This window comes from Sander lucioperca, chromosome 24, assembly GCF_008315115.2.
Source record: "Sander lucioperca isolate FBNREF2018 chromosome 24, SLUC_FBN_1.2, whole genome shotgun sequence".
NCBI lineage: Eukaryota > Metazoa > Chordata > Actinopteri > Perciformes > Percidae > Sander > Sander lucioperca.
Window position 1 is genome coordinate 997,043 of NC_050196.1, and position 18,579 is coordinate 1,015,621.

At 42.6% G+C, this 18,579-nt stretch overlaps 2 protein-coding genes across 6 annotated transcripts in view; both read left to right on the forward strand.

The window, feature by feature from the left end:
* The window catches only part of als2b (alsin Rho guanine nucleotide exchange factor ALS2 b), a 48,265-nt gene extending 46,091 nt beyond the window's left edge, over nucleotides 1-2,174 (forward strand). For all 5 annotated transcript variants that reach the window (XM_031304799.2, XM_035998414.1, XM_031304800.2 and 2 more), the window contains one exon: nucleotides 1,459-2,174. In XM_031304799.2, the coding sequence (XP_031160659.1) occupies nucleotides 1,459-1,497 (39 nt within the window). In that variant the 3' untranslated portion in view covers nucleotides 1,498-2,174. The remainder of the gene's footprint in view (nucleotides 1-1,458) is intronic.
* Nucleotides 2,175-10,232: 8,058 nt separating this feature from the next.
* The window catches only part of mpp4b (membrane protein, palmitoylated 4b (MAGUK p55 subfamily member 4)), a 48,589-nt gene continuing 40,242 nt past the window's right edge, over nucleotides 10,233-18,579 (forward strand). Inside the window, exons 1-6 of the mRNA XM_035998444.1 lie at nucleotides 10,233-10,486; nucleotides 14,160-14,301; nucleotides 14,417-14,538; nucleotides 16,510-16,587; nucleotides 16,688-16,771; nucleotides 17,715-17,846. Coding sequence (XP_035854337.1) covers nucleotides 14,244-14,301; nucleotides 14,417-14,538; nucleotides 16,510-16,587; nucleotides 16,688-16,771; nucleotides 17,715-17,846 — 474 coding nt within the window. The 5' untranslated portion in view covers nucleotides 10,233-10,486; nucleotides 14,160-14,243. The remainder of the gene's footprint in view (nucleotides 10,487-14,159; nucleotides 14,302-14,416; nucleotides 14,539-16,509; nucleotides 16,588-16,687; nucleotides 16,772-17,714; nucleotides 17,847-18,579) is intronic.

Here is an 18,579-nt window from a genome sequence, read left to right on the forward strand (position 1 = left end):
AAGAGAACTTTTATACAATGATTCCAGGGGTCTTAATGCTGTTTTACATGCCTGTGACCAACTCGTCATGCAATAACGAAAATGTGGAATTATCATCGCATTTAGATATAAGTTAGATGCATCTATGGTCAAAGAGTTCCTAATGTATCTAAACTGTGCTATGTTAATTTTCAACGTGTTGGTTATCTTTTTTTTTTTTTTTTTTTATTTAAATTTGGGTCAAGAATGACTCCTAAATATTTAATTTGGTCAACCCTTGTTATTTCCTGACCGTCTATTTTGATTTTTGAATCAGTTTTACATGACGAGAGCTTACGGCGATTTGTAAAAAAACATAGAGACCGTTTTGTCAACATTCAAAGTTAAATGACCAAATAGAAATCTTTTCCATTTCCTCAGTTAACTTTCGGGCAACATCCTTAACAGTTTTACCATTGTGGGGACCAAAATGCTGGACCCCACAAGGTTAAAGGGCTGTTTGAGGGTTAAGACTTGGTTTTAGGATTAGGGTTAGAATTAGGTTATGGTTAGGGTGAGGGTAAGGGTTAAGGTTAGGCATTTAGTTGTGATGGTTAAGGTTAGGGTAAGGGGCTAGGGAATGCATTATGTCAATGACGGGTCCCCACAAATGGCGTTTTTCCATTACATGGTACCTGCTCGACTCGACTCGACACACTGTGCGTCCGTTTTCCATTGCAGATTTTAGTACCGCCTCAGCGTGGCTGGTCGTCTTGCCGGCTCGACGCTCACACCAGCGCACAAGTATAAACATCAGGCCACTTGAGCTTGTTTTACAGCTCTGTGGAGGCTCCACACAGAGCTTTCTCCGTAGCCTGTGTAATATGTGGCCTGATGTATACATTTGTCAGCTGGTGTGTGCGTTGAGCCAGCATGTGTGTGTGTACGTAGGATACGGCGAAAGCTCTGCCTGGAGCATCCGCAGAACTGTAAAACAAGCGGCGCCGCAGTAAACTGCCGTGACCTAACGCGACACACACACAGAACGTGGAAGGTGTGTGTTGTTGCCAGAAGACACATTTTATTTCAGAAGAAGCTGGAGGCAGCAAAAAAAAAACACAGCTGGCTAAACTATTTAAAAATAGCGGGTTTGTTCAGGACACCCCCGTCTGTCGCTTTCACGTCACCTTTTCGGCTCGCCTCAGCTCGCTGGGAACCTCGACTGAGGAGGTACTAAAAAAAGTACCTGTTAGCAGGTACCAGGTACTTTTTTTCGTAATGGAAAACCAAAAAAGGCGGGTAGAGTCGAGGTGAGTTGATCAGGTACCATGTAATGGAAAAGCGCCAAAAGATAGTGAAACAAACGTGTGTGTGTGTGTGTGTGTGTGTGTGTGTGTGCGTCTGTTAGAAATCTCTGCTTTAAGGGGTTTTAAACCCACTGTTTTTTGACTGCACTCTGGTCCTCACGTCTTTTCATTTGGGCGTCCTTCCCGCCTCCAGGCTTGCTACTACCAGATCCAGCACGAGAAGATCACTTAAGACGAGCTTCGACGTTAACTTCCCCGCCGTCCCGACCCTACCATACCATCGCAGCCAATCGCACGGGGCCGACGGTCAGCGATGCTTCTCGGGGATGACCGATTGTAAGCGCCAGCCAACGGGGAGCGGGGGAATCGTACGAACAGGTTGCCGACGGCTCTATCTGCCGCCGTCACGGAGATGCGTGTGTCCCCCTCTCTCTCCGACACACACACACAAACACACAAACTCCCCCCCTCCTTTTTTTTTAGGTGACCTTTACCGGCTTCTTAGCCACTGATCATGAAGGTACACGTGTGAATAATGTCGCTGTTATTATCGACTTCATACCGTCCAGTGTGAAACTGTCCACAGCTGAAAAGACAAAGGTGAAGGTGACGTTGTTACCTGGGAGCAAATTCAGGGTTCATACCAGTGGTTTTTTTTGCCAATGACTTGTTTGTTTTTCTGGTTTATCTTCTCACGGTCAGCACACTGTGAAGTACTGTGAAGAATCCATTTCTTTTAGCATGAAAAACTACTTTTTCGGCAAGGCGATCCATCGCAGAAAACCTTCCCTTTTTTCAGCGTTCAGTTTCGGCTTATTTTTGCTTCTTGCCACCTACATGAAGAAAATGGGACATAACGAGGAAATCGTCTCCTAAAAGCATGTCACTTTATTAAAACTGACAAACTTTCTTTTTTTTTTTTGTTGTTGTTGTTGTCTTTATCATCTGAGATAGCATTATGTTTACAGCTACTTCAGTTTTGGGGGGGCTTCACAAGCTCCAAAAAAAACTAACTTCGACAAGCGACCCATTTTTTTATCTAAGGAGTTTTCAAACGTTTTTTCCCCGTTTTACGAGAGAAAAGACTTCAAGAATGAAGACTAACTGGTTGGTTGAAGGGTAACTCCAGTTATGTTCAACCCTATTTCCCTATGTGTTTGTGTGTAAGTGACTGACTGGAACAACAGTCTTTGACATTGGTCCAGTATTAAGCGAGTGAACGCTGTAACTGGCAGCCACAGACCGGGCTGCAATGTAACCTTATGGGGCGAATGTGCATCGTCAATTCCGTCCACTAAAAGTGCTTGTTTTGCCGCTGACAGGCTCAGATTATTATTCTAAGTGTCTGACAACATTATGGAAAGGATCCCTACAGAGATAGACCTTTTTAAAACCTCTTTAAGACCTTTCTGTTTAACCAGAAACAGCTCTGAGGTCGCTAGCACTAAACCCACCAGACTCCATTTAAAAAAAGCAATACTTTTAGCGTGTACAGAGCCAACATATTTTCACATGTAAATCGGTAAACTATGTGTTTATTTCAACCAAAACTAGAGTTGTGATGGTTGGAAAAGTGGAAAGACGACCCAAAACGGCTTTTCATAGTTTTATTTTGATTCTGTCGACTTTGAATGAAGTGTGTTTTACGATGCTAAAATGACTGTTTATTTACATGGAGTCTGGTGGCTCTAGCAACGCAATTTCGCGTAACGTTTTCATGTTTAAAAAAAAGGATCTAACTCTTTAACAGAAAGGTCGACCTCCTTAGAAATCCTTTCCATAATGTTGTCGGACACTTAGAATAATAATCTGAGCCTGTCAGCGGCCAAAACTGCACAATCAGTGTGCACAATTGCCCTATTTACTCACATTGTAGCTTGTTTTCAACTGACGCAAATTGCGTGACCCGGAAGTCATCTTTACCTTTGCATTTTTTTTTTTTTTTTTTTTTTTTGCTTTTTGGTTTTATTTTGAAGAAAACGAATGATACTAACTTAGCCGGCTCTGACACCATCTTTGTTTCTCTGTGAGACGGATTATCGCCATGACTTGAACACTTTTAAAGATACAGTTGTAAAAAAAATGTATCCGTTGACTTGAAAAGCACATGTTTTCCAAAATGCACACTTGACGACTCTTAAAGTACCGTGGACGTGTAGTTTCCCAGCTCTAACAGGAAGTAGGACAAAGGTCTAGTTCAAAATCACAGCGTCACTGATGCAAAAACCAGTCCGGGGGAAAAGAGTGGGACAAAATGTTTGTCATAGACAATCTCGGAGCCACTCGTGTGTTTCTGAGCCTAGTTTACAGTATTGGCACAGGACTGCCAATTCGGAAAGAGTATGGGGTTAAAATCAGGGTCTTAACCCTCATGTTGTCTTCGGGTCTAATGTGACCCATTTTCAAAAAGTTTCTATATCAGAAATATGGGTTTCTTTCAACCAAATTGTCAAAAAAGAAATAACATGGATGGTTCCATACAACGCACTTCACAAGTAAAATAAATTATCAGTTCACTACTTTCATTGATTTTGGGTGTTTTAGTCAATTTTATAGCATTTGACAACAAATTCATAAAAGAATGTTGAAAAAGGTGACAAAAATGTCAGAAAGTGTCAAAGTCGACCAAAACTTTAAAGGTCCCATGACATGGTGCTCTTTGGATGCTAATACTGTATCTGAAGTCTCTTTTATATAGGCCTTAGTGGTCCCCTAATACTGTATCTGAAGTCTCTTTTATATAGGCCTTAGTGGTCCCCTAATACTGTATCTGAAGTCTCTTTTATATAGACCTTAGTGGTCCCCTAATACTGTATCTGAAGTCTCTTTTATATAGACCTTAGTGGTCCCCTAACACTGTATCTGAAGTCTCTTTCCCTAAATTCAGCCTTGGTGCAGAATTCCAGCCACTAGAGCCAGTCCCACAATGAGCTTTCCTTAGGATGTGCCATTTCTTTGTCTGTAGCTTTAAATGCTATTGAGGAGGAGAGAGGGGGGGGGCAAGGTGGAGGGTGGGGGTGTGGCCTTGACCAACTGCCACTTTGCTCGTTTGAAAGCCATGATGTCTCTCTCTTTCTCATGGGTGGTCCAAATTCTCTGGGCGGGCAAAGCAGAGAAAGGGGAGGTAACCTTTCCCCTTATGACGTCATAAAGGGAAGATTCCAGATCGGCCCATCTGAGCTTTCATTTTCTCAAAGGCAGAGCAGGATACCCAGGGCTCAGTTTACACGTATCACCATTTCTAGCCACTGAGGGACCATAGGCAGGCTGGGGGAACTCATATTAATGTTAAAAAAAATCATAAAGTGACATTTTCATGCCATGGGACCTTTCAAAATAAGTTAGAATTTAAATTTTTGACCCAGAAAAACAAAACGTTGCATGGTTGACGGAAAGACAACACAAGGGTTAAAATCGGGGTCTTAATAAATGGACATTTTGTTCTTTAGTGACGTTACACATCCTAACTATTCCGTTAACAGCTACGCCTCTCCAAAGTTGGCAATTTTAAGTTCTTCAGATGAACTGAAGTGTTAACGTGATGCAAAAAAAAAAAAGATCCTTCTTCTCGAGTTCAATGCAGAAAACTGAAACAGGGCTGTGTTTTAGAGACATGTTTCTTTACCAATGGTCTCATGTTGTGGTTTGTAATGTTGTCAACTGTAATCATCAGTATACATCTTTCTTTCTGTGTTTTTTTTTTTTTTTAACAGTAGTGGAAGTTGGTCGGTTCCGATCCCGACCGAGATCCCCCTTTATTCCCGCTGACGTCCAATAGGAATTTCAGTTTTTGGGAGACACTCAACAAAGCTAAAAAATTAAATCGTATGAGTTTTGTATTCTTGTGTTGTTGTGGATGACAGTGTTCATTGCAGGCGGGGAGAGAAGTCAGCGCATTTTTCATGAACCTAACTGCCATCCGAAGGTATTGTTACACCTGTTTATCTGTTAACAATGAATTTAAAAGGTAAACATTTTGGATGTTACCTGCTGCAGGTAGTGTTACAACAGTCTTGTTCAACCCTTGTGTTGTCTTCACGGCAACGTTTAATTTTTCTGGGTCCAAATTTAAAATTAACGATTTGGTCGTCTTTTTCGATACTTTTGTTGCTTTTTTCCCGATGTTTTTGTCACTTTTTTTTGGTCACTTTTTTGTCGTGTTTTTTGTTGTTTTCTGAAGCTTTTTCCTAAAAAAAAATTTCCTTTTTTTTTTTTTATATAAAATTTATAAAACACTCAAATTCACTGAATGTAGTGAACTGATCATTTATTTCACTTGTGAAGAGCGTCGTATGGAACCATCCACATTATTTTTTTTGACAATTTGGTTAAAAAGGAACCCATATTTCTCATATAGAAACTTTTTGAAAATGACCCAAGGACAACAGGAGGATTAATGCACACACTGTTTTTATACAGTAGATGTGATGTTCAAAGCTGACTCTCTGCGCCATCTGTTAATAACTGTCAGACATTGTTGGTTTATTTTTGCGATTTGCGTCACACATGCCCGTTTATAAAAGGGCTTAGGGAGGGATTCAGAGGATGGCAAAGCCTTTATTTCTAATTTGAAATGTCATGGCTTTTGTTTTCCGCAGATGGTTTAATAATAGAACAGCCAGTGGATCACAGGCCTCTTATTTTTATTCTTTTGAAGGGACTAAATTAAGGTGAAGCGGATGTTTTCCCCCGTGCAGGATATTGAAAATCTAACAGCAAATAGGCGTCAAAACTGTTTAAATTGAAAGCTCAGTGGTGGAGTCCTCGAGTCCTGGACTCGGACTCAAGTCGCTATTCTCTGGACTCGTGACTCGACTCGGACTCGCAAACTGATGAGTTGGACTCGGACTACGCAGTTGGATGACGGTTCTGACTACTTTTATGTGTGATAGGCAAAGATGGAGTATTCGAGTCCTGGACTCGGACTCAAACTCAGGTAATGGTGACTCGACTCGGACTTGACTCTTACTCTTCTTTGGCGACTCGAGACTTGACTCAACAGTTGGCGACTCGAGACATGGACTCGGACTCGAACACTGGTGACTCGAGACTTGATGGTGACTCGAGACTTGATGGTGACTCGAAACTTGACTCTGACTCAACAGTTGGCGACTCGGACTTGGACTCGGACACTGGCGACTCGAGACTTGACTCAAACTCAACAGTTTGTGACTCGGACTTGAACACTGGCGACTCAAAACTTGACTCAGACTCAACAGTTGGCGACTCGGGACTCGGACTCAAACACTGGTGACTCGGACTTGGACTCAGACTCGGACACTGGCGACTCGAGACTTGACTCAGACTCAACAGTTGGCGACTCGGGACTCAGACTCAAACACTGGTGACTCGGACTTGGACTCAGACTCGGACACTGGCGACTCGAGACTTGACTCAGACTCAACAGTTGGTGACTCGAGACTTAACTTTCGGCAAAAAAAAAAAAAACATTCTCCATCTATAACATTATTTTTTTGAAAAACAGAGACTCTAACTTTTGTGCTGTTCTTTAAAACAAATTATTATTTGAGTGACAAAGCAAGGCTTCCTGTTCAGTATGTCGTGTAAGTGCGATTCCGTAATCCCGCTATGATTTTTTTCCCCCATGTCACTGAAGCTCGTCTACGTTTGCTGCTGACACGTGAAAAACGAAGGACTAAAGTAGTATTTTCAGTGGACAACACAACTGGCTACAAACACAGATTTATTGTAACGGTTGTACCCTTAACTGACTCCCTTACATGAAGTGTTATTTTACAATGCAAAAACTGACTAGTTATAGATATCAACTGAAGATAATGGTCATAAGCTCATGTTAGGATCATGTCCTCAACACGTTTACTATGAAAACACCACACGCAGGTCACACATAACTGTTGCATTGTATGTGTGTGTATAAAAAAAGAAAAGATTGTTTTGTCAATGGACTTTGGTGTTGACATTTTGTGTTTTCAGCTGGCTGACTTGACTCCCACCTGTGTGTCTTTTACATGATGTCAAACATATTGTACCTTTTAAATAATAACCCAAGGGCAATAAACTCATTTGATGGACGTTGCTAACTAATCTGATCCTACCGTTTTTATGTGTTATACCGGCAGAAATGAAATGTGACGCAAGAAATTGTTAGAAAACGGCAAACATTTTCTGGTTTCCAGCTTCAATGTGAGGATGTTGCTGCTGTAACATTCGCAGATAGTCACTGTAATAGTATTATCTTCTCCCAGAATGCATTGCCATTTACAGTATGATCCTGTACAACATTAAAACAGTCAGATACTGTGAGATTTGAACTGTACATTTACTACTAATTGTACATTTACACTTTCCGTGAAGTTGCAGCAGAACTACAACTATAACATGTCCGTGGCATTTCGGGAAATTTCAGATGGAGGGAGGGGAGATTTTGTTGCATTTCCTTGAGGAATAAGATAACAAATCGGGAGATGACCCCCATTCCTGTTAGTTTTTTTGCTCCTAAGTAAGGAGACTAAATATTTTTTTAACCTTTGACTTACACATCTCCCTAACTCTGGCCCCTTCCAAGAACTGAAATTATAAAATTATAAAAGTTTCCCCCAGAAAAGTTATTTCGCCCCGTAGCGACTGTATTTGGCGGTGGGGCCAGTCCCAAACTGATGGCAGTGTGAATGTAGAGCCCAGTAGTTTCTGTGATAACAGAATCATGGACTGAATCGCAAAATTGAGAACTTAAAAAAGCTTAAAGGTACGCTGTACTTTATTAGCTAAAATCAATGTCTTCATTCATAAATATGTCCTCGTTGGTGTAAAAGGACCTCTGCCAATGATCTGACTTATCCTCGTAAGCGAAGAATTTCGTATCTGTATTTACATTGGACGGGCAAGTCTAAGGAGGCTTCCATGTCGTTCCGCCTTTATGAAAAACTATAATCGCTGAGAGGGACGTAAAGCACAAGCCTCGCTGTCTAGCTAACCCACAATGCGTCTTCGCTCAGAGGCCAGCGTCACGTAACTGAAACCAGCTGAAACGGAGAAGGAGATCAAGTGAGAGGCGCTCGTCACCGCCCCCGGCAAATTTGAACGCCTGCACCGTACTTTAGTTCATAATGGAGGATCCTACTCATGCCGAGCCACAGGAGAAGGAATCCTCATCGCCAAAAAAAGCGAAAATTGGAAGACATGTTGTCACAGCTTCTTGGTACATAACGGCTACCGTAGTTGCAACACGCATTTGAAAAAGCGAGCTAGAGAGCGCTATTCGTTTGAATGCCAAACACAATTTCACCGCTAGATGAGAGAGAAATTCCTACACAGTGTACCTTTTAAAGACAGGCTCCACAGGGCTGTAGTACTTGAGTCCAGACTCGAAATTTTTTATTGTTGTCTCGGAGTCGGCCGTTGGACTCGCCAAATATTCTAGTTGGTCTGGACTGAGTCCAGCACTTTCTGCTTTTTTTCTATAGTAACTTCCTCCTTCAAAACAACACCATTGATGAAGCGCAGTCGTTCAGATCCATCTAGAACGGGCATCATGATTGGTCGCCTGGTATACACCTGGCTGCATCATATACCTCAATCATCAGGTATCAATCAGTTTAATTTAGGCCACAGACACGACGTCAGAGAGCACTTTGTACTCTGAATTCTTCAGGACAAGTCATAAGCTCAAGAATGGGAACATTTCCATTTGATATTTTAAGTAAATAATGTGGCCTAATTTGATCCTATGGACCTTTTTCACAGCAGACATGTTGACTTGTCATAGTAGGAAAAGCACAGCTGAAATTGATAACCTTAACGATGGCTCAGTTCCATCAAGTGTCCCAGTGAGCTATTTCAGTGAGTCAGCATGAACAATACCAGGACCTCTCCTAAGTGGAATGCAGCCATTATTAATGGGTTTGATTACACCTGTGCTTTTCCTACTACGACATGTCAACATGTCTGCCGTGAAAAAAGTCTATAGCGTGTTACTCTGCACTTGCTTTTTGATTATTACAAATTATAGCAAAATGATCATCTTAAAGTAGAAGATATATCCCGTCTCTCACATCACATACATTATGAACAGGTGAGGGAGTGGTTTGAAGAGGATTCTTTTGTTTCTGTCTCGGTCATTTGGACTCTGTCTTGACTTGGACTCGACTAGTCCTGGTCTTGGACTTGACTACAGCTCTGACATTAAGTCAGTGCTAAAAGCTAACTGGAGATTTGAATGTATGACTGCGTCTAAGTTTCCAACCGAGTCGTCAACGTCTTAAAATGCATAAAAAATGATTCCCAGTGGCTTAGGCCTGGTGGGGGGGGAAACCTATACACTGGGGCATAGGCGTAGATTTCGCCCCCACACACACACACGCACACACACACACACACACACACACACACACAAATATGATTGGTTTTGGGAGATTTAGTCCTTGTGACTTTTTGAATCTTTTTCCAATGTTTTTGTCGCTTTTTTTATCGACATTTTTTAATTTTTTTTTCCCAACGTTCTTAGAAGTGTGCTAACCGAGCAGCTTTGTACGAGAGAATTTTATACAATAGACCTGACAGAAAACGTTCTGTATTTTAACTCTAGCGACACACATCGTTTCCGTTTTTTTTTTAATGACGAGGCAAAATCTGGGTAATGAGCTGCCAGAACCTTTCTCTTGTTATTTTACGGAATTTATTTCTTAGAGTGCAGAAAAAAAAAGTGTTTGACGCTGAAACCTTTATGGAGGAGGACCCCCAGAGTGCCCCCACCCTCCCCCCCCAATGTTGAAACCAAACCAACCACCCCCCCCGGCGGGAAAGCCCATGGCATTTCTCTAAACTGTGAGTACCGGATGCTTAAGAACCTTTTATCCGGATGCTTAATAACCGTATATCACCTTTTAAGCCTTTTTTCTCCTGACACCGAAATTCTCTCCTTTCGTTTCCTCTCCTCGCAGCTCCTCCTGCGTGTCGCTGAAAGCTGAAAGAGTTAAGAAGATTTGGAACCGGCTTCCGGTGGCCAGAGGCAGGCGGATCACTGTCCCAGGATTAAGTGGGATCTGGGGAGATTACAGCCCTCTGTCTCTCCCTCTCTCTTGTTTTTGCAGCTCGATGAAAGTGAAGTGCTTCGTCCAGTCCCCAGGGAATATATTTTCCCGATCATATACACGTTCTTCTGCACAAGTATTGCTGCTAAAACCCGCCGGAGCTGGAGGATAAACGCTTGTGGCATCCCTGATTCTGATTCAGACGTAAAGGTAAGATGCTTATTTATTTATTTTACTTTTTTTTTTTTCTAGGAGGGGCTTGTAAAGAAAGGCCACAAGGGTCATCCGCTCCCTCTACGTTAACGCCAGAAACCTCCTCGAGGACTTATTTCTTACAAGCAATCCCTTTTTTTTTTTTACTTTAGACATCACGTGTCTTTCCAACATGGTTGTGATGGTTTATTTACATCCTGCGTTGAAAATGTTACTTAAGTAAAAGTATATAAGTACCATCTGGAAAATGTGTTCTGTAAACCTTTGATGTGTACATTTACAGCTAAAGTCTCACACTACTGAAACGACTGTTTTGATGTTATACAGGATCATACTGTAAATGGCAATGCATTCTGGGAGAAAATAATACTATTACAGCGACTATCTGCGAATGTTACAGATTACAGGTATTTACTTTTAACACCAATGCATCTTGGGAAAATAAAGGAAAAGGTGGGAATTACACTGCAGCCAGTAGATTACTGTAAAGTCAAATTTACAGTAACATTTTACAGTGTTTATTTACAGTAAAATACCTTAAAGGTGCTCTAAGCGATGTCACGCGTTTTTTAGTCCTCATTGTCCGCTAGCTGCATGTTCCCTGAATACACTGTAAAAAAACATCTCCTCACTATCTGCTAGCTGCCTGTCCCCTGAACACACTGTAAAAAATTGCGGTCTCTGTAGACAGCCCAGGCTCCACAAACGGTGACAAAAACAAACTGGCCAACCTGCACCACCAAACACAACAAACAGTCTTCCAGCGTTCCAGCCAATAACTGACAAGAAGGAAGGGAGGGGGAGGGGACGGGATGAGGAGGAGGGTGGGGCGAGCTAGCCTCCGTTTTGTTCGACAATACTTCGAACGTCAACAAGAAGTGCCGTCACCCAACATCGCTTAGAGCACCTTTAAACTTTAAAAACAGTATGCGTACTGTAAATAAACAGTAGTTTACTGGCGAAGCTGCTGCCAGTATATTACTGTAAGTTTAACCCTTGTGTTGTCCTCGGGTCAAATTTGACCCGTTTTCAAAGTTATTATACAACCCCAAATCAGAAAAAGTTGGCACAGTATGGAAAACACAAATAAAAAAAGAAAGTAGTGATTTCTAAATGTACTTTGACTTGTATTTCATTACAGACAATGTGAACACAAAATATTTCATGTTTTGTCTGGTCAACCTAATTTCATTTGTAAATATACATCCTTTCCTGTCATTCAGACCTGCAACACATTCCAAAAAAGGTTGGGACAGGAGCAATTTAGGGCTAGTAATCAGGTAAATTGGTTAAATAATGATGTGATTTGAAACAGGTGATGTCAACAGGTGATTGTAATTATGATTTGGTACAAAAGCAGCATCCAAGAAAAGTCTAGTTCTTTAGGAGCAAAGATGGGCCGAGGATCGCCAGTTTGCCAACAAATACGTGAGAAAATTATTGAAATGTTTAAAAACAATGTTCCGCAAAGAAAGATAGGAAGACATTTGCTTATTTCACCTTCAACAGTGCATAACATAATTAAAAGATTCAAGGAATGTGGAGGAATTTCAGTGCATAAAGGACAAGGGTGCAAGCCTAAGCTGAACAACCGTGATCTCCGATCCGTCAGGCGGCACTGCATCAAGAATCGTCATTCATCTATAAGCCATATCACCACATGGGCTCAGGACTACTTTGGCAAACCTTTGTCAAGTACCACAATACGTAGTTACATCCACAAATGCCAGTTAAAACTGTACTGTGCCAAAAGGAAGCCCTATGTTAACAGTGTCCAGAAGCGCCGTCGACTTCTCTGGGCTCGGAGGCATCTGGGATGGACCATCACACAGTGGAAACGTGTACTGTGGTCAGATGAATCAGTATTTCAGGTATTTTTTGGGAGAAATGGACGCCGTGTGCTCCGGACCAAAGAAGAAAAGGATCATCCAGACTGTTACCAGCAACAAGTCCAAAAGCCAGGGTCTGTCATGGTATGGGGTTGTGTCAGTGCCCTTGGCAAAGGTAACTTGCACTTCTGTGATGGCACCATTAATGCTGAAAAGTACTGTTAGAATATATTTTGTGAAAGTGTTAAGAAAAGGTTTTAGAGTTCATGGTGCTGACCTCAGTGCCTCTGTTTCCCTGGGTTATGAGAGGCCATCTAGTTTTACAGTGATTAGACATTAAGGGAGTGTGAGAAAGATCCTCTCTGATCGGGGGAGGGAACGAGGCAAACAATGGTCAGCACTTTGCAAGCGCGGGATTTGTGACACTGTATGGAAATGACCTGGCTCTCATGAAAACTCCTTAAAGTTTGCTGGAGATTAAAACACAGGTGTTCAAAATCCAACAATAGCGGCTTGCTTCTTCTGAGCTGAGAATTGGAAGTCAAGGTCATGTTTTTATACAGTGTTACAAATTAGTCAGGAGCCGGCTGGAGCCAGAAGATCTGGACTGGATCCAAACTGATGAGAGCACCACCAGGGATGGGACAGAAATGGATAAATAGACAGTATCCCAACCTAGCAGCACCTGATGCTAGGGGAAACGCTGTCGGTCCGTTAGGAGATAGACTTTGCCTTGTATCAGATCCATGTACTTTTATTCTGCAATGTCTTTCACTAAACTTGTTATTAACTTTAACTGGACGAATCTTGGTCTTGATTTGATTTCTGAGTTTTATTTCTCTGATCTACCAGTAAATGAACACAAAATAGTGACCAAGGAATTGGAGTCAGATTAAGTCTGGCCTTTTTAGGGCCAGACCGGTCAAATCGGTCACATTTTAGATTAAAATCCTACAGTACATAGAGATTTTGGAGCACAATATGCTGCCTTCAAGAAGACATCTTTTCCAGGGACGTCCATGCATATTTCAACAAGATAATGCAAAACCACATTCTGCACACATTACAAAGTCCTGGCTGCGGAGGAAGAGGATACGGGTACTTGACTGGCCTGCCTGCAGTCCCGACCTGTCTCCAATAGAGAATGTGTGGACAACGAAGACCCCGTACTGTTGCCCACCTTAAGACTTGTTTGCAGCAAGAATGGGACAAAATTACACCTGAAACACTTCATCACTTGGTGTCTTCAGTTCCTAAACGTCTTTTAAGTGTTGTGAAAAGGAATGGCAACATTACAAAGTGGTAAATGTTTTACTGTTCCAACTTTTTTTGAAATGTGTTGCAAGAACCAAAATAGGAATTTAGTTTTTTTGAAACAAAAACAATAAAAATCATGAGGAACACATTAAATTATGCGCTGTGGTATTGTCTGTAATGAAATACAAGTCAAAGTACATTTAGAAATCACTACTTTCTTTTTTTTATTTGTGATTTCCATACTGTCCCAACTTTTTCTGATTTGGGGTTGTATCAGAAATATGGGTTTCTTTCAACTAAATTGTCCAAAAATAACATGGATGCATGGATGAAGGTTGTATGTTCTTCAGAGATCAAATTAATGATTACTTTCATTGAATTTTGGGTGTTTTATTCCATTTTTTTGCATTCAAAATAAAAAAACTTCAACATACAGCAGTCTGTGATTCACTCAACATCCGCTGAGTTTTTCTAAATCAGAAGATGAATAGCACAAAAAGCTTTTTTTTGTCCGCTATTTTTGCTCGGGGGGAGAAATGGCTGAAACAATTAACTGATTATCAATTTCCTTTTGACTTTTCCAGGTTTCTCCAGTCCGTGTAAGCAGTCAGCTGGGAGGGGGAGGGGGAGGTGGGCTGGGGGCGAAGGTCGGCGGGGTCCCCGGGACCATGAGGCAGGCGGTGGAGGCTCAGGTGTTGAGCTCGCACTGTGAGCTAGGAGAACACGGTCAGTATAGGGGACTTCACTTGTATATTTTATTCCATTAATATAATAGCTGTTGGAGCCAACATTATGATTTTGATATTAATAATCCCCCTGGTGTGTGTTTTGTGCGCCGCAGGCCTGCGTCAGATCCTGACCGACGTGATCGCGGAGGTGAGGAAGACGGTAAACCCGGACCTCGACGGCGCTGAGATTCTCCACGGGCTCCTGAACGCCCCCTGGCTGCAATCGCTGCTCAAGGTCTGAAAACTACGGTGGCCGACGGGGGGCAAACGCACTGTAACTTAATGGAACACACGCGAGCAAATTAAGAAAACAAACTTCATAAATTTGACAACACATTGCGCAGCATTTAGCAAACACGCCGCAAATACACACAACACAACTAAATACACAAACGCGCTGCAAATGTTTGTACTGTAAATACGTTTTGTCTACTTGTGTGTGTTTCATGAAAGCGCAGTGCGTTTGCACCTGTCGGCCACCGTAGTAAACATCCTGAAAATGAACTTTATTCTTTGATGTGGCTCTGCGCAAAATACTAACATCAGCTTTTTTATTCTATTGTTTGTTTTCAGTGATTTTTCAGGCATAAGTTGTATGCCTGGACTTAGGTTGACAGGGAAACATCACTTTTGTTAGATGTTTATTTGGATTTTCTTTACATTCATACTCAATTAATGGATCTTGGAAAGAAGAGAAATAAGTTTTAACCCTGGCTGCAGTGCAGAAGACTGATAAAAATACAAGAAATCAGGAGAAAAAGTGTCAGTTTCCAGTCAAATTAATTTTTTTTGGAGCTAAAATCTCCTTTTTTTCTGTCATTAAATCTTTTGTCCTGCACCTGGCATCCTAAATATGGGATGGGATGTGCATACAACTAACTCTTAGAGTAAAAACACACGTATGGCAGCGTAGCGCAGCTATTTTTATTTCGGCACCCATGTTATCCAATCTGTCCGTTCATACCGCGCACTGCAGCGATCGTTCCGGCGTCTCCTCTATTTCTTGCACAAGACGTGATCAGGCACACGGAGAGAGACACACTCACACTCACACTCACACTCACACACACACGCACACACACACGCACAGGTAACCACACACATGCATGCACGTACGCACGCGCACACACACACACACACTCACTCTCTCTCTCTCTTTCTCACACACACATACACACACACACACAAACACACATACTGACACACTCACACACACACACTGACACGCACACACACACACACACACACACTCACACTTACTCACACACACTGACACGCACACACACACACACACAAACACACACACACAAACACAGACACAAACACACACACACACACTGACACACACAGACACACAAACACACACACACTGACACACACTCTCTCACACACACACACACACACACACACACACACAGACACACACACACACTCTCACACACACACACACACACACACATACTCACACACACACTGACACACACACACACACACACTGACACACACACACACACACACACACTCACACACTGACACACATGCGCGCACACAGACACACACACACACACACACTGACACACACAGACACACAAACACACACACACTGACACACATGCGCGCACACACACACAGACACACACACACACACACACACACACACACACACTGACACACACTCTCACACACACACACACTGACACACACTCATACACACACACACTGAGACACACACACACACACACTCACACACACACTGACACACACACACACACACTCACACACTGACACAAACACACACACACACTCACACACACTTACACACTGACACACACTCACACGCACACACACACTCACTCACTCACTCACACACACACACACACACACACACACTGACACACACACACACACACAAACTGACACACACACACAATGACACACACACAGACACTGACACACACACACACACACACACGCTTTGTGACCTGCGTGGAATGAGTAGCCAGGCCCGCGATCACTTGTGCGCCCGTTGTGTTTTCACTGTAACTGTAAGAAAAAAGGTCATTTAAGGACTATAAAAGGTTGAGGGAAATTTAGGCTTTGATAAAGTATTAAAAGCCTCACAGTATTTGAGGATATCCTTCAAGCTTCCACTGAAAAATACTCCAACTGCTTCAGACATTAATCATTTAAGGACATTGTTTTTCAGGTTTACGAGGGTCTTCAGAGGTACCTCCGAGATTCCCCAGCCCCAGCTCTGGACTACGCTTCAGGACTTTCACTTCAGGTTACACCTCAGATTGGGTTTCATCAGCAATTTGTTGCTCGCAGTTATTTTGTAGAAGGCTTTTTAAAAAAACATAATGGATATGTGGTTTGTTGTGTAGTTGCTGATCGACATCAGAGCGCTGCCGGGATGCTCTGAAGACGCCAAAGAGCTTTACCGCCTCCTGAGACAGCCGCACCTGCAGGTAACAAGTCACCATTCATTTCTGGGATCACTGCGGTGCCTCTAGAGGTTCCGCCGGATGTCCCTCATTTTCGTCCAGATGTCCGTCCCCTTCCTCTTTCTTTGTGTTAGCGTTCTAACCTCTGGTGGATTTGTGAGGACTATGGTTAACTGCTCCTCAGATCTCTGCAGGGTAAATCCAGACAGCTAGCTAGACTATCTGTCCAATCTGAGTTTTCTCTCACACGACTAAAACTACTTTTGAACGTCCACACGTTCCACCAAAACAAGTTCCTTCCCGAGGCTATTTAGCAGAGGCACCGTGGCTCCGTCCGGCGCAGTGCTGTGGAGGAAGGTCTGGCTGTGGGAGACTAGAGTTTTGGGGTTAATGTCCAAAAGCATTTCTATTTATACTGACTTCATTTTTTTTCCTAGATGATGTACAGACAAGCTGAGAAAACCAGCTTTCACACAGCATCTTATCTGGTCATTTACAATAAAAACATTGAACTGTTCTATAAGAGCATTTTGAGTGATTATCACTAAATATTTGTACATTTTTATAGGCGTATGTGTCTTTTTTTCTTGTAATTTGGGTTCTTGGCAGCTTTATACTTTGTTCAGTTGACAAGATAAGTCGGACATATGGTATAGATTCTCAAATGGGGGTACGTGCACTTCTAGGGGTACTTTGGAGTACTGCAGGGAAAAAAAAGAAATATTTCAAAGGGGGTACATTATTGAAAAAAGTTTTAGAACCACTGATACAGATGAGTGTGTGTGTGTGTGTGTGTGTGTGTGGGTAAAAAAAAGGAAGACATGCATGTGGGAGAAGGACAGTTTAAAAAGGTGCAGACAAAATGCAGATGAAAGTCGGCAAAGTGAACCTGAACTACGTTGTTATTTTGGCCCCGAGCGCAGCAGTTTTCAATAAAAAAAAAAAATCTGTTGTGATTGATTTGTAGGCTCTTCTCTCAGCTCACGATACGGTGGCCCAGAAGGACTACGAGCCGGTGCTGCCACCGATGCCAGAAGAGCTGCCAGACGATGAGGAGGCCACCAGGATCATCTGCCTGGTCAAGAACAAACAGCCTCTGGTAAGCTAACGCAGCTGAAGTACAGCATTAGATATTAAAGTGCTCATATTATGCTGTCAGGGCACGCCCTCATACTCTGCTTCTGACTGGCTAGTAGTCCTTACCTAGGTACTGTCAGGACACTCCCTCATACTCTGCTTCTGACTGGCTAGTAGTCCTTACCTAGGTACTGTCAGGGCACACCCTCATACTCTCCTTCTGACTGGCTAGTAGTCCTTACCTAGCTACTGTCAGGGCACGCCCTCATACTCTGCTTCTGACTGGCTAGTAGTCCTTACCTAGCTACTGTCAGGGAACGCCCTCATACTCTGCTTCTGACTGGCTAGTAGTCCTTACCTAGGTACTGTCAGGCCACGCCCTCATACTCTGCTTCTGACTGGCTAGTAGTCCTTACCTAGCTACTGTCAGGGCACGCCCTCATACTCTGCTTCTGACTGGCTAGTAGTCCTTACCTAGGTACTGTCAGGCCACGCCCTCATACTCTGCTTCTGACTGGCTAGTAGTCCTTACCTAGGTACTGTCAGGGCAGCCCCTCATACTCTGCTTCTGACTGGCTAGTAGTCCTTACCTAGGTGCTGTCAGGGCGACTCCCAACAAAGATGGAACAGAAGTGTGATGTCTCACTCAGCTGCAGCAATGTGCAGTACCACAAAAATATGGTGTTTTTTGAAAATTAAACCATGTAAACCTATTGTGATATAACCTCTAAATACAATTATGAACCTGAATATAA